The following is a 12,664-nucleotide window of genomic DNA, read 5'->3' on the forward strand; positions in this document are numbered from 1 at the left end:
AAGTGTTCTGTAGTAGTTCTCTCTGACTCCTCTACATCTTTTCTCCTCATACAGATACAACAGAACAAAAGCATAAAGAAAATTTAATGTTATAAATAGGTCTTCTACAATTCTTTAAAACATTTCCCTATTTTTCGTCTGAAAAAATTCTCTAAGCCTCCCCTTCAGTCCTGATTAATTTTTTGACTTCCCCTAAATGCCTTTAAAGAAGTGTTTTATAGATTTCTTATTAAAAGATCCATTTTGGTTTGTACAAATGTACATATATTTAAGGAGAAAATACATAACAGATTTTAAATGATTCCCCAACAAATACTAATTTTTTTAAAGACATCATAAATCGTGCATGACATATTTTAATACTGATGTTCCTTGGAGATTACTGAATTGAGTATATTAGATATTATTCGCACCACACTGATCTGAATCTACCTTTTCCAGAACTGGCAGCCAAGATACCACAAGATGTAAGTTCTTCAAACAGAGCCAGTCTCCATTTCGGGCACATTCTTTTAGCATTTGAACTGCTAAATCAGCTTGGCCTTGACCCATGGCAACCTGCAAAAACAAAAATAAATAACAAAACTAAAAAAAAACAGATCTGATAACATGTTGTAACAGAAGACTTTCAAATTATCCTGCCATACATACTGAACTAACTCAAGTACTGTAATCAGGGTTTTAAACTTTTAATAAGAAATATCAGACTCTTGCTGTTTCCAACAATTGTCTTGTTTTTGTCCTTACATCAGTGGCAGATTTTTAATATTATTCTATTTAGTAAAGGTACTAACATTACAGGTCTGAAAGTTATAGAACAGTATAAAGAATTACTGAATAGTTTTTTTTTTTCCTCATCCCACTAGTTCCTGCAATTCTTACTCTCTCAAACATGGACCTTTAAAAACATAATTTTTTATGACTACTGTCTTGTTGTATTCTTTGAGGGATTAAACATTAACAATATCACTTCCTTGAAATTTGCTTCTCTTTTTAAAAAATTTCTCCAACATTGCACAAATTTGGCTCCCAAGCTACTTGGTCCACTGAACTGCGTAATTCCCTAGTCCTTCATTGTCTAGAAGACCCTAACATGTTGGGCCTCAAGACTCTACATTTAGCCCTCTGCTCTTCTATTCTTTTTCAGGGAGAGGAGGCAGGAAGGAGAGAGAGAGAAAAGAAGAAAGGGGGAGGGGAGAAAAAGAAGAGATGGGAGAGGAAGAGGGAAGGAGAATCCTGGTCTCACTGGAATTCCATTCCTGTATTTCCAATCCCTATAGTCTATCTGCACTTAGGACACTCATGTAATAGGCTAGGCCACTTTATAAAATAGAAAACATCCAAGCAGAAGCCGAAACACCCTAGAAAATAGATTCAGTATATAAGATTTCTGTATTATTTAAATGAATAGACTAGTTAAGTCTACTTAAGTCTAGGATTCTATAAAGAAGTTTTAGTCAAGGATCTAAACTGGTTGCATGCTACTTACTATACCAAGTTTAAACTCCTCCATATGTCTCTTTAAGGATAATATATATAATACTTAAGTATCAGTACAGCTATATCTGTCTCTGTATATATGAGAGAAACACATTTACTGAGAGTCCTGGCTCAAATATTTTATTGGGTACATAGTCAAAACACTTTGAAGAATACTGTTATAGACTACTTCAAACCACAGCGATCTCTCTTTTCATAATGAATATAAGATAGCATTTCATTGTTTTTTAATTGACTTTTACAAGTATTGATTTTGCTTTTCAATTAGACTATAAAGTTGTTGAGAGTGGGAACCACGCGTCTAATTCATTGCATACAAAAGCATGTAACAAAACAGGTAATAAATACTCATATATTGATTTTTTTTTTAATTTTCAAGATCTAACCCAGAACTAAGCAAATAGGAGGGATAAAACAAATACTGGTTGAACTGTTTAGATGCACGTATTAGTTTGCCATTATTAAAATGCAAAAAAAAACCCTGAAACAGTTGAAGGCATGTACAACAGAATCAGAGGGGAAAAAAAAGAATAAGTAGTTTGCTGAACTGAAATGGTAGCTGAAAGTAGGAACTCAAAATTTTCTATAAGGCATAAGTTGTATGAAAAGAGCTTAAACGTTCATGAAACCTTAGAAGAAAACATATACTCTAAGAAAAAAAAAACATTTTTAAAAAGCACAACAGAAAATGTCAAGAAGATGGTTAGCCCCTACATCAAAAAAAAAAAAAAACAGTTTCTTGAAATGAAAATTAATTTTTTGCATTAAGAATATATTATTATCCTTAGGACATACATTCAGCATAGCAACAAAAACTTTAAAATAACAGGAGATTTATGACTAAATATGTCTGTATTTAAAGGTTTTACAATATTAAAAAATTTTACAAGTACACAAAAGTCTAGAAATTCATATAGTCAAACTTACAATGAGTGCAAATAGTTTTATCTTTCTGCCAATATCACTGCTAACAGATACAGCCTATAGAAGAGGGCTCCCCTTCCTCAAGACATCTCACTGACAATTGAATATTGTCCTAATATATTAATACACTATAACTAGGATTGAATGAAACTCCCTAGAGTTAGTGCAAAACCTGTACAACTAAGCCTAACTCTCTGCTATTTTGCTATCTTCTACTTATAGTCCTCATAACATTCCTACTTGTCAATTTTTGGTTGCTGTGAAAGTATTCTGGTTTTTTAATCATTATTAATTATTTTCCCAATGAAAAAGATTTATTTTTTTCACATGTCAAAAATTGAGAGTAAATTAATTCATTTTCAGACTTACATGCCAACTGAACTGAAAAAGAGGTGCTAATCTGAACAAACTAAAACTCAGAAATTTAGCTCAGGACAAAATGGTATTATATGAGACAAATATATTATCTTATCAGACTTCTGGAGGTTAGAAGTCCCACTCTTCTATTGATCTATTTTTAAATCAAGGTGTCAGGGTTCGAAAATAAAGGTAGTACTGCAGGGCTGTTCTTTCTGGAGGCTTTAGGAGAGAATCCTTCCGTCGCCTTTTCGAACTTCTAGAATCCACCTACATTTCTTTGTCTGTGGCCCCTTCTATCATCTTCAAAGCCAGCAGCACAGCAACTTCTCACCTCTTTGACCTCTGCTTCCTCACATCTCCCTCCTTCACTCTGCCTCTTCTGCCTCCTTCTTAAAAGGACCTTTATGACTATATTGGGCCCAAATGAATAATCCAGGATAACCTCTCCATTGCAAAATGCTTAACTTAATTACAATTGCAAAGTTCCTTCTGGGGATCAGGATGTGGACACGTTCCAGGGACATTAGTTGGCACACCGCAACAAAAAATGTCTGCTTCACTAATAGAATCAAGTATGACAGGAAGATCAATAGCTGTAGCAAAAACAGCAGGGTAATATGTACTGACCTGATGATAACACTCTCCACTTCTCTCAGCATTAGCAAGTTCTTGGAGTTCCTGAGAAGGATCAGCACCCGGGGAAATGATTATCAATATGGGTTCAATTTCTAGTGTCTCTTTGTATAAACGTTTGAGATTTAGAGGAGGTGGGGACAACTCTTTCAGTCCTAAAAGATATATTAAAGAAATTACAAATAAATAGCAACATGAACCAGAAAAAGTCTGTTAAAACTAATTACATGATATATAACAGATAATAACTAGGTGAACTATAATCCTATATATATTAAAGGTTTCTCACTCTAAAATCATTCACATACTAGTAAGAACTAACATTTATTGAATGTTTAAGGTGCCAGGCATTTTTCTAAATGCTTTACATCTATGACATCATCTAATCCTAACAACAACGTTAAGAGGTAGGTACCCTGAATACCACATTCAACAGACACAATCAGCACTGCGGTCTTAATATACAAATCTCTCCCTACAAAAGACTGAAGCCAACCATATTACCATACAGGTTTTCATTCATTTATATAACTGAGAGCCTACTCTGTGCCATGCATGTGCGGAATCAGATTTCCACATGATGTGGGAAATAATATCATTCTCATGATATAGGACAAAGATTTATTTCTTATGTCCTTGCATTAAGAGAAAAAAAAAGTGGTATAGAATGAAAAAATGCTTATTTTGGAGACAAAAATATAGATCTCAGTTTATGTTTGTTAGCTAAATGACCCTATGCAAATCACTAAAATGCACTGTGCCTTGGTTTCCTCAATGTAAAACAGGGATAAAACAATCCATAGGTCATTTGGAGGCAAAATAGGATACAAAATAAAAATAGATTCTATTTATTCATCACGTACTCTATGCTAAGCATACTCAAGGAAATTTAATGTCTTCCCAAAGACCACCCAGCCACTAACTGATAACTGTATTCAAGGTAATTCATGTTCTTTTTTCTATTCTGAAGCTCTTCACAAACTGTAAAGTCCTACACAGACAAGAAATTATAACTTCACTGTTATATTTAAAACTCTTCTGCTAAAACTTTAATGTTTCCATTATTAACGTATTTAGTAAAAGCCAAGCTAAAGAAGACCCACTTCAATTAAAAATCAAAAATACACTTGTCTGAACTGAGCTAAAAAGAAGAGTATGATACAAGGGTTTAAAAATAGTGGATTAGAATGAAACAGAATGAGTACAGAGGAAAGAAGGGCTTTCTTATATCCTCAACTGTAGAAATGAATAGATAATATTGTACCTCAGAAATCCTAAAATAGCAGGAAAAGACATTCTTAAGGAATTCTGTAACACGCACTTTAAAATATGAATTCAATGCCATCAAGATGGGCTAAAACAGGCATTTCTAGATGACCATCCTGAAAAGACAAATTTCACACCTGAACTCTTCCCCTGTATTCTTCACAGCAGCAATAAACAATGCTAAGCAAGGATTTTCAAAGACAGAAATATTTCTAATACTAGGTGAAATTTACCGCAACAGCCATGTAAAATTGATGAATTGCTTCTATAGTCATATCTTATGAATTTTGTTTTTAATTAAACTGGTAACACTCATTCTTTGTAATAGAAAAGAATTCTTATACACTCATGGCAATGTAACAGATATTTTTATTTTCATATGTTCATTTATTTATTCATAAATTCTCATAAGCATTCTAGGCCAATTAAATGTACTGTGATATGATAAAATGCATCAAAAGTCTTAAAAATGCACATTGCCCTTGACTCAGTAATTTAAACTATAATTAATTCAAGAAATAATTCAGAATATGAATGCAGAAGTATGTACAAGAATTTTCCTTGTAGCTCTTAATACTAGTTAAAACAGGGGGAAACACAAGGTTTTAGAAACAGTAGTCTGAATGAGTAATTTCTGATAGTGTTATAAAGGAACTGAAGTTACAAAAATGAAGTAAAAGATCATGCACTTAAAAGTAGATTAGCACTGTTTGAGGAAAGCAGCCTAGGAACCTGTTTGGAAAACTGGGAATTTTGGAAGAAAGCACTAACCATTCTGTCTCTAGACTGCTGTTCTGGACTAGAGCTGCAACATCTCCAGCCTCCAGCCAACTCTGCTCGCTTCAGACTGGCCACCACAATCCTAATTGGCAAGAACCAATTCCTTAATACCTATCCTATTGCTCCTGTTTCTCCTGAATTCAGTGGGTTTTATATATTGACAGACTCCTTGGTTTGTCTCAAGTCTGAAATCAAGGGGAGAGTCCGTCGGCAACCAAGGACCTCTCTGTTCAGTCCTGAGCAGGATTTTCCTCAAATTGTAGGGCTTGTCCGTATACTTGTGGCCCTAAATATATAAAGGTATATGGTTATATCATCCCCTAGACTTTCTCTAATTGTTGAATATTGTGCAATGCTTAACATATTAAACCATTAAAGCCATCTGTCCATTTATCTTTATTTCAAATATCTGAACATATGGCCAGCATATACTTGAGCTCAGTGTTTGATGGTGAAATTTAAATGTGGATAAAATAAGAATAGTATACCCATGAAAAGAAAAGTAGATTAGGCAACATGATACCATATTGTATATGCATCTATGTGCCTAAAAAGAATAGAAAGGTGTACATAAAAATGTTAATGATGGGCTTCCCTGGTGGCACAGTGGTTGAGAGTCCACCTGCCGATGCAGGGGACGCGGGTTCGTGCCCCAGTCAGGCAAGACCCCACATGCCACGGAGCGGCTGGGCCCGTGAGCCATGGCCGCTGAACCTGCGCTTCCGGAGCCTGTGCTCTGCAACGGGAGAGGCCACAACAGTGAGAGGCCCACATACAGCCAAAAAAAAAAAAAAATGTTAATGATGATTATCTTGTAATGATGGAAAAACAGGTGTTTCTCATCTTTTTACTCCTCTACATCTTCTCATAGACCTCTAATTAGATGTACTATGTGATAAGAATATGTCAAAATGTATATAAAGATATTTTCATATAAAATGACCACAAACATTTTTATTATATGCACTATGAGCTACTGTCAGTTTGTTGCAACTGCTCCTGAGAAGGATAGGTAATTCTGGTATAATATATTTCTCCTTATCTTTTCTAACAACTACAGGCATATCTCAGAGATACTGTGGGTTCAGTTCCAGACCACCGCAATAAAGCAAACATCGTGATAAAGCAAGTCACATGATTTTTTTGGTTCCCCCGTGCATATAAAAGTTATGTTTACACTATACTGTAGTCTATTAAGTATGCAAGAGCAATATGTCTAAATAAACAATATAAATACCTTAACTAAAAAATACTTTATTGCTAAAAAATGCTAACCATCATTTGAGCCTTCAGCAGGATGTAATCTGTTTGCTGGTGGAGATTCTCGCCTCATTGTTGGCGGCTGCTGACTGATCAGGGTGGTGGCTGCTGAAAGCTGGGGTGCCTGTGGCAATTTCTTAAAATAAGACAACACTGAAGTGTGCTGCATCGATTGACTCTTCCTTTCACCAATGATTTCTCTGTAGCGTGCAATGCTGTTTGGCAGCATTTTATCCACAGTAGAACTTCTTTCAAAATTGGAGTCAAATCCTAACACTGCTTAATCAACTAAGTTTATGTAATATTCTAAATCCTTTGTTGTCATTTCAACAATCTTCACAGCATCTTCACCAGGAGTAGAATCCATCTCAAGAAGTCACTTTCTTTGCTCATCTGTAAGAAATAACTCTTTATCCATAATTTTTTTAATCATGGGATTGCAGCAATTCAGCCACATCTTCAGGCTCCATGTCTGATTCTAGCTCTATTGCTATTTCCACCACATCTTCAGTTACTTCATCTACTGAAGTCCTGAACCTCTCAAAGTCATCCATGAGGGTTGGAATCAACTTCTTCCAAACTCCTGTTCATATTGATATTTTGACCCCTTCCCATGAATCGTGAAGTTCTTAATGGCATCTAGAATGCGGAATCCTTTCCAGAAGGTTTTCAACTTACTTTGCCAAAATCCATCAGAGGAATCACTATCCATGGGAGGTATGGCCTAAGAAAATGCATTTCTTAAATAACAACACTTGAATAGCAAAATTATTTCTTGATCCACAGGTTGCAGAATGGATGTTGTATTAACAGGCATGAAAACAACACGAATCTCATTGTATATTCCCATCAGAGCTCTTGGGTGACCAAATGTATTATCAGTGAGCAGTATTATTTTAAAAGGAAACTTTTTTATTTTCTGAGCAGTGGGTCAACAGTGAGCTTAATCTAGTGTACCATGTTCTAAACAGACGTGCTGTCATCCAAGCTTTGTTGTTCCATTTATAGAGCACAGGCAGAGTAGATTTTTAGCATAATTCTTAAGGGCCTGAGGATTTGTAAAACGGTAAATGAGCGTTGGCTTCAACTTAAAGGTACCAGCTGCATTAGCCCCTAACAAGGGAGTTAGCCTGCCCTTTGAAGCTCTGATGCCAGGTATTGACTTCTCCTCTGTAGCTATGAAAGTCCTAGATGGCATCCTCTTCTAATAGAAGGCTGTCTCGTCTACATTGAAAATCTATTGTTTAGTGTAGCTACCTTCACTTATTATCTTAGCTAGATCTTCTGAATAACTTACTGCAGCTTTTACATCAGCACTTGCTGCTTTACTTTGCACATTTATGTTATGAAGACAGCTTCTTTCCTTAAAGCTCATGAACCAAGCTCTGCTAGCTTCAAACTTTTCTTCTGCAGCGTTCTGACCTCTCTCAGCCTTCGCAGAATTGAAGAGAGTTAGGGCGTCTCTCTGGATTAGGTTTTAGCTTAAGGAAATGTTGTATCTGGGTTGATCTTCTATCCAGACCTCCAAAAATTTCTCCATATCAACAATAAGAATGTCTCACTTTCTTATCAGTCATGTGTCACTGGAGTAGCACTTTTAATTTCCTTCAAGAACTTTTCCTTTGCATTTATATCTTGGCTAACAGTTTAGAGCAAGAAGCCTAGCTTTCAGACTATCTCAGCTTTGGACATGCTTTCCTCACTAAGCTTAATGAGAAAGACACATGACTCCTCCTTTACCTTGAGGACATTTTAGTGTTATTAACTGACCTAATTTCAATTTGTTGTGTCTCAGGGAATAGGGAGGCCTGAGGAGAGGAAGAGAGATGGGGGGAACAGCTGGGTGGTAGAGCAGTCAGACACACATAATGTTTATCACTTAAGTTCAATGTTTCATGTAGGCATTATTTGGCACCTCAAAAACAATTACAAGAGTAACATCAAAGATCACTGATCACAGATCACCATAACAAATATAATAATAATGAAGAAGTTGGAAATATGGTGAGAATTACCAAAATGCAACACAAACACGAGTTGAACAAATGCTGTTTGAAAAATGGTGCCAAAAGACTTGCTTGACACTGGACTGCCACAACCTTCAATTTGTAAAAACTACAGTAACCGCAAAGTGCAATAAAACAAGGTAGGCGTATACTGACTGAAACATATGGTTTATTTGGAAAATACATGCCAATACAGAAATTATCTTTTAAAAGTTAAAATGATTACCATATCATTTCTTAATTTAACAAATAGAAACTTTAAACTCCATGAGGAATTTTATCTGTTTTGCTCACCATTTTGTATACAGAACCAAGCATATATTCAATTATTATTTCTAACGTTAAAATCTATAAAACTCTTAGAGAAAAAGATAAGCAGAACACTCTATGACATAAATCACAGCAAGATCCTTTTTGACCCACCTCCTAGAGAAATGGAAATAAAAACAAAAGTAAACAAATGGGACCTAATGAAACATCAAAGCTTTTGCACAGCAAAGGAAACCATAAACAAGACCAAAAGACAACCCTCAGAATGGGAGAAAATATTTGCAAATGAAGCAACTGACAAAGGATTAATCCCCAAAATTTATAAGCAGCTCATGCAGCTTAATAACAAAAAAACAAACAACCCAATCGAAAAATGGGCAGAATACCTAATAGACATTTCTCCAAAGAAGATATACAGACTGCCAACAAACACATGAAAGAATGCACAACATCATTAATCATTAGAGAAATGCAAATTAAAACTACAATGAGATATCGTCTCACACCAGTCAGAATGGCCATCATCAAAAAATCTAGAAACAATAAATGCTGGAGAGGGTGTGGAGAAAAGGGAACCCTCTTGCACTGTTGGTGGGAAAGGTAAACTGATACAGCCACTGTGGAGAACAGTATGGGGGTTCCTTAAAAAACTACCAATACAACTACCATAGGCCCCAGCAATCCCACTACTGGGCATATACCCTGAGAAAACCATAATTCAAAAAGAGTCATGTACCAAAATGCTCATTGCAGCTCTATTTACAATAGCCCAGAGATGGAAACAACCTAAGTGTCCATCATTGGATGAATGGATAAAGAAGATGTGGCACATATATACAATGGAATATTACTCAGGCATAAAAAGAAACGAAATTGAGCTATTTGTAATGAGGTGGATAGACCTAGAGTCTGTCATACAGAGTGAAGTAAGTCAGAAAGAGAGAGACAAATACCGTATGCTAACACATATATATGGAATTTAAGAAAAAAGAATGTCATGAAGAACCTAGGGGTAAGACTGGAATAAGGACACAGACCTAATAGAGAACGGACTTGAGGATATGGGGAGGGGGAAGGGTAAGCTGTGACAAAGCGAGAGAGAGGCATGGACATATATACACTACCAAACGTAAGGTAGATAGCTAGTGGGAAGCAGCCGCATAGCACAGGGAGATCAGCTCGGTGCTTTGTGACCACCTGGAGGGGTGGGATAGGGAGGGTGGGAGGGAGGGAGACGCAAGAGGGAAGAGATATGGGGACATATGTATATATATAACTGATTCATTTTGTTGTAAAGCAGAAACTAACACACCATTGTAAAGCAATTATACTCCAATAAAGATGTTAAAAAAAAATCCCACAGAAGATAAATATATATTCATTAATCCAATTTATACAATATTTCAAAGTATTGGAACATTTTGGATTTAGAGAAAAAACTCACGAAAAACATTTTACTGTTTAAGATAACACAGGTGACACTCATGTTACTGGGAATTGCATGTTAGCCATTCCACCCACAAAACTCCTATAAAATCCACATTGCACTTTAAGTAAACTTAGTCTATATATAATCACTGGTTTTAAAACCCAACTAATTTTGACTCATGACAGCATTTGAACTGTCAGTGTCAATCATTCAAAGCTATTCAATAAAGTTAAAGAGCCAAAAATATTCATTCCATTGTAAATTATCAAAGCGTAAAACTACTTGTAAATCACTGGGATCTTATATTTTGACCTTGACGGTTAAAATACATAAATTCTCTCAAAAGAAAAAAAGAACTAAAAATAAGTCAACGAAATAACTCTAACCTTTATTGTATTTTATTTTACTCAGACAAAATGTTGAGATAATAAAAAAGAAATAATTTGCAGTTTAAAAAGGAAAGAATATTTGTTTTGTTTTGTTTTTTTGCGGTACGTGGGCCTCTCACTGCTGTGGCCTCTCCAGTTGTGGAGCACAGGCTCCGGACGCGCAGGCTCAGCGGCCATGGCTCACGGGCCCAGCCACTCCGCGGCATGTGGGATCTTCCCGGACCGGGGCATGAACCCGTGTCCCCTGCATCGGCAGGCAGACTCTCAACCACTGCACCACCGGGGAAGCCCATAAAAAGGAAAGAATATTGCTCCTGTACTTTTTAGGTATCTGAGTAAAGAAAGCAGCAAATACTATCAAACTATTATAGTTAGCAAGTATAGTTGATTCATGCTTCCTCATTCATCTCATCCTCCCTAACAAAGAGACTGATAAGAAAATTACTTTTCCTTTATCAGAGAGAAAAGACAACTCTTAAAATGTAACACAAATATCAATAAAAAGAAGGAAAATCGACAACCACTATCTAATCTAACACACATCAACCAATTAAATGGGAAAATACTCTTTAGAAATGCAATAATACTCAAGCCTGGAAACAAACAAAAAATGTCCAACATTTTGTGGTAGAGTAAAATTCTAAAGATACCACTTTCAAGATTCCTACCCCTTGGTTGTTCAATCAAACACTAACCTAGGTACTTCTGTGAAAGGACTTTGTAGATGTAACTAAGGTCGTGGATCCTCAAATAAGATTATCCCATATTATCCAAGTGTGCCAATTTAATCACTTGAGCTTTGGAAAGCAGAAAAACTTCTCCAGCTTAAAGTCAAAGAGATGCAGCCTGAAGAGAGAACAGGAGAGATGAGGCAGAGGGGGCAGTCAGAGATGTGAAGCATGAGAAGAAATCAATCTGCCATTGGTGGCTATAAAGGAGGAGGAAGGGGGCCACAAATACAATCAAAGAATGAAAAGGCTTCTAAAAACTGAGACAGACTTCTAAGAACTCAAAATGACAAAAAGAACCTCGATTGTCCAACTGCATCGTGCAAATTCAGCTGAGTGAGTTTGGAAATGGATTCTTCCCAGAACCTCCTAATAAGAGTCCAAATGACCAACACCTGTATTTATTTAGCCTTGGGCAACTTGGATCAGAGAAACCAGGAGGGCCTACCAGACTTCTGACCTACAGAACTATGAGATAATAAATGGGTATTGTTCTAAGCTGCTAATTTGTGACAATTTGTTACAGGAGCAATAGAAAATGAATACACATTTCCTTATGTCCTTCCTTTTCTCTTAGACACAGATGTCACAGGACAGATTGAGCTATGGAAGCAAAGATCATGGGATGGGATGTTAGCATGGATAAGAGAAGTAGAGGAATGTAAAACTAGGAAAGTTTCAAGGCTCAAAAAGACTTTTTGATGAAGAACCTTTGAGAAGTTACTGGTTCTTGCAGCTATTGCACCATCTTCTGTGAACATGAGTACCTCAATACACACAGCATAATATTGTGCTCAGAATAATTATTAAATCAGAATTACAGAAGTCAGAATATCTGCATCTGGTAACTGCTATTTTGAAAAAGTAATGCAGTAGATTCAAAACTGCTATTTTGAAAAAGTAATGCAGTAGACTGTGTTAGTACACAAGGCTTGGTTTGTAGGATTATATTAAAGCAGCATGCCTGAAAGTTTTGAGGCATGTTCTGCTAACTTAAATCTTCAAACCAAAACTACTTTCATAAATGCATCTTTATAAGTTACTATTTTAAAGTTTATAGATTATAAAAAGGATTGCTAAAACTTAATAAAAGTCTTTCCATATGAATAATGTTTGAGA

General features: G+C 35.9%; 1 protein-coding gene across 2 annotated transcripts in view; it reads right to left on the reverse strand.

Annotated features, from left to right (window-relative positions):
• The window catches only part of DYNC2H1 (dynein cytoplasmic 2 heavy chain 1), a 367,862-nt gene that overhangs the window by 148,526 nt on the left and 206,672 nt on the right, over window positions 1–12,664 (reverse strand). For both annotated transcript variants that reach the window (XM_065882515.1, XM_065882514.1), the window contains 2 exons: window positions 3,412–3,572; window positions 433–558 (listed from right to left, as the gene is read on the reverse strand). In XM_065882515.1, coding sequence (XP_065738587.1) covers window positions 433–558; window positions 3,412–3,572 — 287 coding nt within the window. The remainder of the gene's footprint in view (window positions 1–432; window positions 559–3,411; window positions 3,573–12,664) is intronic.

The sequence above is a fragment of the Phocoena phocoena genome, chromosome 8 (genome assembly GCF_963924675.1).
Source record: "Phocoena phocoena chromosome 8, mPhoPho1.1, whole genome shotgun sequence".
Taxonomy (NCBI): domain Eukaryota; kingdom Metazoa; phylum Chordata; class Mammalia; order Artiodactyla; family Phocoenidae; genus Phocoena; species Phocoena phocoena.